The sequence below is a fragment of the Oncorhynchus tshawytscha genome, linkage group LG01 (genome assembly GCF_018296145.1).
Source record: "Oncorhynchus tshawytscha isolate Ot180627B linkage group LG01, Otsh_v2.0, whole genome shotgun sequence".
NCBI classification, from domain to species: domain Eukaryota; kingdom Metazoa; phylum Chordata; class Actinopteri; order Salmoniformes; family Salmonidae; genus Oncorhynchus; species Oncorhynchus tshawytscha.
Window position 1 is genome coordinate 39,247,972 of NC_056429.1, and position 6,439 is coordinate 39,254,410.

The following is a 6,439-nucleotide window of genomic DNA, read 5'->3' on the forward strand; positions in this document are numbered from 1 at the left end:
TGATTGTCTAATCAAACAACGAAGGTCGAAAGCCATGCGTCCTCCGAAACACAACCCAACCAAGCCGCACTGCATCTTAACACAGCGCGCATCCAACCCGGAAGCCAGCCGCACCAATGTGTCGGAGGAAACACCGTGCACCTGGCGACCTGGTTAGCGTGCACTGCGCCCAGCCCGCCACAGGAGTCGCTAGTGCGTGATGAGACAAGGATATCCCTACCGGCCAAGCCCTCCCTAACCCGAACGATGCTAGGCCAATTGTGCGTCGCCCCACGGACCTCCTTGTCGTGGCTTGGGCAGTGTAGGTGCCCTAGACCACTGCGCCACATGGGATGCCCCCTGGTCTATTTACTTTTGAGCATGGTTGGCTATTTAATGAGCGATGGTTAAATGCGTAGGCGGAATAATCCAGTCATGTCAGAAAACGAGAGACATGTCCTGCTGGTCTCTGAAGAAACCCATGGGATGGATGTCACTGACGCCTCACATTCCTGTTTTTTTTTTTGCAACTCAGTTAATATCATTAGTTTCCACAATAGTGCTGTGCCTGTAACCTGGTCCCAGATCTGTGTGTGCTGTATAGCCAACCCCTATGGTCTTTACAATGACAAACATTTGGCAAGACATCACAAACCAATCTGATACCAGACTACTGTACCTGTGCCAGGTTAGAGAATAGTTTTCTAGTGACTACGCTAATAAGTATTGTGTCTTGGATCTACAGTGGCCTGAGAGGATCTTTACCTGTGAGAGTGGACTCCTCTACTAGCAACGCCAGTCAGCTAGCTGTGGGGATGCATGACGGCAGAATAGCCACCTACAACGTCGAGACCAGAGAGAAGACACCCTTCCTTGAAAGCAGGTCTGTGTCCTCAGAGAGAATGCGAGACAAAAACTACATGTTTTATTTCTCATAGACAGCAGGTGGCACTCACAGACAGACAGGCTAAATGATTTACAAAGCATAGCCAACGTCCACCAACATTTCTCCTTCACCCACAGGCTATACCTTTGTGATTAGTCAGTGGAGTTTATCTTTGAAACAGAATTACTTATGAATTATTACAGTATCTCCTGTACATTTGTTCTCCCCCATTTCTCATCATCCATCTGTATGTCTGTTGTTGTTATGGCTGGTTACCTAAGCTGGGATGACAGAGTAACTGTATCTATTTTTAATCATCCCCATTTCCAGTAGACACCGAAATATATACTGATCTCATCTTACACAGACGTAACAAAGCTGGTAGAACTGGCATCTGTGAGTGCTACAGGAAACCTGCGTATTGACTGCGCCTATAAAAACGCCAACCCTGCACGGGAGGTTCACTGCATTTGTAAAGAACCTCAAACTATTTAAAATTATTTTAACATTTTTTAATTTAACCTTTATTTAACTTGGCTGGTTCTTGTTTGAGGCACACTTATTTGTGTGTGTGTGTGTGTGTGTGTATGTGTGTGTGTTTATCCCTGTGTAGTGATGGGCCCACAAACACTCTAGCCCAGTTTGGCAGGTGAGGTGGATAGACCATGAGAGGGGTCCGTCAGGGGAGGACAAGGGAGAGACTCTGTGTAGATCAGCAGGATAAGCAAGTGGTTCCTGTGGAAATGCCTCGACTGCATAGGTACAGATTTACTTTAATATCTGAAAGTTGTGGGAAACCTTTCTCCTAGTGTTTTCAAAAAAGTGTGCTCCTTCCAATTATCCCAAATACCCACTCACTGGAGACTACTCGTCCTATTTTTGTACACCCTTTTGCAGACAACTCTTGTAAACATTTCCCCACATAACCTTCCAGTAATAAGCGTAGCCGTAATGTCCTTTAACCTGTGCCTCCCCCATGAAGCTGAAGAGGACGAGGAATGAGAAAGCCAATAAGCAAGCTGGAGAAAAAGAGAGGAAGAGCGAGGCATGATATCACGCCAGGCGCCGGGAATCTGTTTCGACTTCCATCCCACGGTGAGCGACCAGAGTGTTTTCATGTTCTTACGTTTTAATAAAGGATAGTTACACATGCAATGCTTTAGTTACTTAGCTAGGCCTTCAAATTCCTTTTGGAACATAGGCCATCGACGAACAGTGTCCATCCCATTCTGTGTCATTCACTCGAGATGTATTACGTACAGTTGAAGTCGGAAGTTTACACCTTAGCCAAATACATTTAAACTCAGTTTTTCACCATTCTTGACATTTAATCCTAGTAAAAATTCCCTGTTTTATGTCAGTTAGGCTCACCACTATACATTAAGAATGTGACATGTCAGAATAATAGTAGAGAGAATAATTTATTTTAGCTTTTATTTCTTTCATCACCTTCCCAGTAGGTCAGAAGTTTACAATAACTCAATTAGTATTTGTTAGCATTGCCTTTAAATTGTTTAACTTGGGTCAATCATTCCAGGTAGCCTTCCACAAGCTTCCCACAATAAGTTGGGTGAATTTTGGCCCATTCCTCCTGGCAGAGCTGGTGTAACTGAGTCAGGTTTGTAGGCCTCCTAACGCATACATGCTTTTCAGTTCTGCCCACAAATTTTCTATAGGATTAAGGTTGAGGTTTTGTGACGGCCACTCCAATACCTTGACTTTGTTGTCCTTAAGCCATTTTGCCACAACTTTGGAAGTATGCTTGGGGTCATTGTCCATTTGGAAGACCCATTTGCGACCAAGCTTGTACTTCCTGACTGATGTCTTGAGATGTTGCTTCAATATATCCACATAATGTTCTTTCCTCATGATGCCATCTATTTTGTGAAGTGCACCAGTCCCTCCTGCAGCAAAGCACCCCCACAACATGATGCTGCCACCCCTGTGCTTCAAGGTTGGGATGGTGTTCTTCGGCTTGCACGCGTCCCCCTTTTTCCTCCAAACATAACAATGGTCATTATGGCCAAACAGTTCTATTTTTGTTTCATCAGACCAGAGGACATTTCTCCAAAAAGTAGGATCTTTGTCCCCATGTGCAGTTGCAAACGGTAGTCTGGCTTTTTTATGGCGGTTTTGGAGCAGTGACTTTTTCCTTGCTGAGCGGGATTTCAGGTTATGTCAATATAGGACTTGTTTTATATTGATTTCCACTTTTCGCACCAAAGTACGTTCATCTCTAGGAGTCAGAACGCATCTCCTTCCTGAGCGGTATGATGACTGCGTGGTCCCATGGTGTTTATACTTGCATACTATTGTTTGTACAGATGAACGTGGTACCTTCAGGAAATTGCTCCCAAGGATGAATCAGACTTGTGGAGGTCTACAATTATTTTTCTGAGGTCTTGGCTGATTTCTTTTGATTTTCCCATGATGTCTAGCAAAGAGGCACGGAGTTTGAAGGTAGGCCTTGAAATACATCCACAGGTACACCTCCAATTGACTCAAATGATGTCAATTAGCCTATCAGAAGCTTATAAAGTCATGACATAATTTTCTGGAATTTCCCAAGCTGTTTAAAGGCACAGTCAATTTAGTGTATGTTAACTTCTGACCCACTGGAATTGTGAATGATAAGTGAAATTATCTACCTGTAAACAATTGTTGGAAAAATTACTTGTCGTGCACAAAGTAGATGTCCTAACCGGCTCGCCAAACTATAGTTTGTGAACAGGAACTGTGTAGAGTGGTTGAAAAATGAGTTGTAATGACTTCAACCTAAGTGTATGTAAACTTCCAACTTCAACTGTACATGCATTACTTCTGTGTTAATACTTTATTTATTGGTCCTATGTCTTTAGGACTCCAACGTCTACCTGGCTGGTACAGTGGAGGGCCACATCCACAAGTGTCCTTGTTCTTACAATGAGCAGTTCCTTGAGACCACAAGCATTTCGCTACACTCGCATTAACATCTGCTAACCATGTGTATGTGACAAATAAAATTTGATTTGATTTGATTTGATTTTAGAGAGCACACAAGGTTAGGATCAGTTCAACCTAGGACTGTTGCAGTGACCGTATTACCCCCACACCGGCGGTTACGAGTCATGAAGGCAGTCAATTTCCGCATGACCGTTCGTTTCGTCACGGTAATTAGGCTTCTCCAAGCTCTGATGCTGCTGCTGGTCATTAGTATCCTACCAAACTTGCTAACTGCCTGGTACTCAGCACTCTATTATCCCTCTAATCACTCTGACATCAATGCAAATGTTTCGAAAATCAAATCAAACACTTCATGAGAGCCAATGAGCTGATGTTGCGCCACATTTCTATAGGCTATGCAATTGCTGGAGAAAACAGAGTGATGGATGTGAAAATACTGCCCCCTACACCAAAGAAGTTAATAACTCTAAAATATAGGAGTATCTATTTCTTTGTTAACTGCTCAACACAGAACATCTGCATGTGCTCACTCCCTCATCGTTTGGAGAAAATATTTATATTTTATTCAGCTTTGTTCAATTTTATTCTTCATAATATGAAATAATATAAAATAATGCCAAGGAATTATAAGCTAATCTTGTCTGCTAAATTAACTAGTGTAGCCCACAGCCATATGGCATAGCCACATCAGGACCTAACATAATGTCACGACTTCTGCCAAAGTCGTTGCCTCTCCTTGTTCGGGCGGTGCTCGGCGTTCGACGTCACCGGTCTTCTAGCCATCATTGATCCATTTTTCATTTTCCACTGGTTTTGTCTTGTCTTCCCACACACCTGTTTTCAATCCCATTCATTACCTGTTGTGTATTTAACCCTCTGTTTCCCCTCATGTCTTTGTCAGAGATTGTTTATTGTCAGCGTAGTGTTTTTGTTGTATAGGTGCGCGACGGGTCTTCATACCCATATTTTGTTTATGTTCTTTTTCCTGTTTAGTGTTATGGAGCATGTTACTATGACATTATTAAAAGACTCCATTTTACACTCCGTTTGACTCTCCTGCGCCTGACTTCCCTGCCACCTGTACACATATGCCTGACACATAAGTACAATTCAGAGTATGCTATTCTGTTCTTCTGAAATAGACTACATTTTCTTCATATCATGTTTCTTTAGACCTAAAATAAATCATGGATATATTGTGTAGGCTATATTACACAGATTTAATATACATTTTAAAATGGCATGTAGGCTATGTGTGGAAGCCAGGAGATGCTAAATGTGTTTATGTTAATTAATGGTAAATTACCGTGAGACCAACATTTATTTGCCTGACAATCACCGGCTGATGACATTTTGTGACCTTCACAGCCCTAGTTCAACCCTAACCCTAATTGAACCACAACCCTAACCCTAACTTCATGTTCTCATCCCAGTTTAACCCAAGACCCAACCACAACCCAACCCCTTCATGTCCACATCCCGGTTCAACCTGAGCCTCAACCACAAGTCTAACCTTCTCCTGGCTCCCAGGGCCCTCCCAGGGCCCTCTGTCCCGCATCACATGGTCTTCCTGAGCTGCTCTGATTAGACAATTCAGCTGTGGCGGCAGGATCTGTTCCCTCCTGTGCTGGGCTTCATGCGCACCCAGAGGACAGTCTATGACATGTGTTCCCCCAAGTGGGCCACCGTGCTTGCGTCCGTCTTGGGAGCCAGCAGGTGAGTTCTTTCTTTCTCTCTCCTTTTCTGTTACTTTCAATCTCTTAATAAATTGTGAGGGAACAATTGATTTCACCCTGTCTCTTTCTCTCCCTCTCTAGTTCCTGATCTTAAAATGATATTCCAAAGACATTATTGATCAACACGTTACTTTGAGCATCATGGCCTACTGTATGAATAACCATCGCCACCATGCCCTTGTCTCTCTCCCCAGCCTGGACCCCACCATTGTGAGCCTTGCCAGTCCTGGGGTGAAGCTGACCTCCCTGCTGTTTGCTACTGAGACAGACTGCAACCTGGTGGGGGACAGTGACGGACAGGTCAGTGTCTACCGGCTCAAGAACCTCACCGTGGGAGAGGGAAATCAGGTGGGCAGGAGATTAGATTAGAGTGCATTTTACAGCACACTCTTCAGGATAATCTTCATTGAAAGTGCTTTTTAGTCCAAGACTAGGTTAAATTATGTGTCGTGTAAACCGGCCCTTCGGGTTTGTGTTTAAGCCAACTGCATTGTATCAACTACAGGAAAGAATAGAAAGATGGGTCTTGTGGCAGAAACCTTGCAATTACCGTGTTTTATTGCTCTGTTCTTACAGGGGGACTCATCTTTGTGCAGTATGTCCTATCCTGCATGACCTACGTGAGTCACCATCTCAATCACTGAGAGCTTTAACTTTCAAACATGCTTCAAACTGTTTCCCTGTGTGATAAATCCATCTGATGACAGACCACCGAAAGGGGCAATAAGCGGTTGGAACATCCATTTCTGGACTTATAAATGAATTATATGTACCCATTGATTCCCAGAGATTATTACTTATAAATGCCCCGTGAGCTTAGTTCAACTGCCATACCATATCAGAACCCAAGTTAAACTTGTTTCACTCCAATGTTTGTAAACAAAGCAAATGTAAA

General features: G+C 43.3%; 1 protein-coding gene across 1 annotated transcript; it reads left to right on the forward strand.

The window, feature by feature from the left end:
• Positions 1-5,254: 5,254 nt before the first annotated feature.
• On the forward strand, positions 5,255-5,913 carry LOC121847360 (dynein axonemal intermediate chain 4-like). Its single transcript, XM_042327973.1, has 2 exons — positions 5,255-5,524; positions 5,739-5,913. The coding sequence occupies exons 1-2, from the start codon at positions 5,445-5,447 to the stop codon at positions 5,911-5,913; spliced, it is 255 nt and encodes an 84-aa protein (XP_042183907.1). The 5' UTR covers positions 5,255-5,444.
• Positions 5,914-6,439: the final 526 nt, after the last annotated feature.

What these genes read in the sequence shown, in the direction of transcription:
- LOC121847360 (XM_042327973.1), top strand. Translation starts at nt 5,445, where the DNA reads ATGCGCACCCAGAGGACAGTCTATGACATGTGTTCCCCCAAGTGGGCC. An exon ending in TCCGTCTTGGGAGCCAGCAG is followed by an intron (nt 5,525 to 5,738) that starts GTGAGTTCTTTC and finishes CTCTCTCCCCAG; the next exon opens with CCTGGACCCCACCATTGTGA.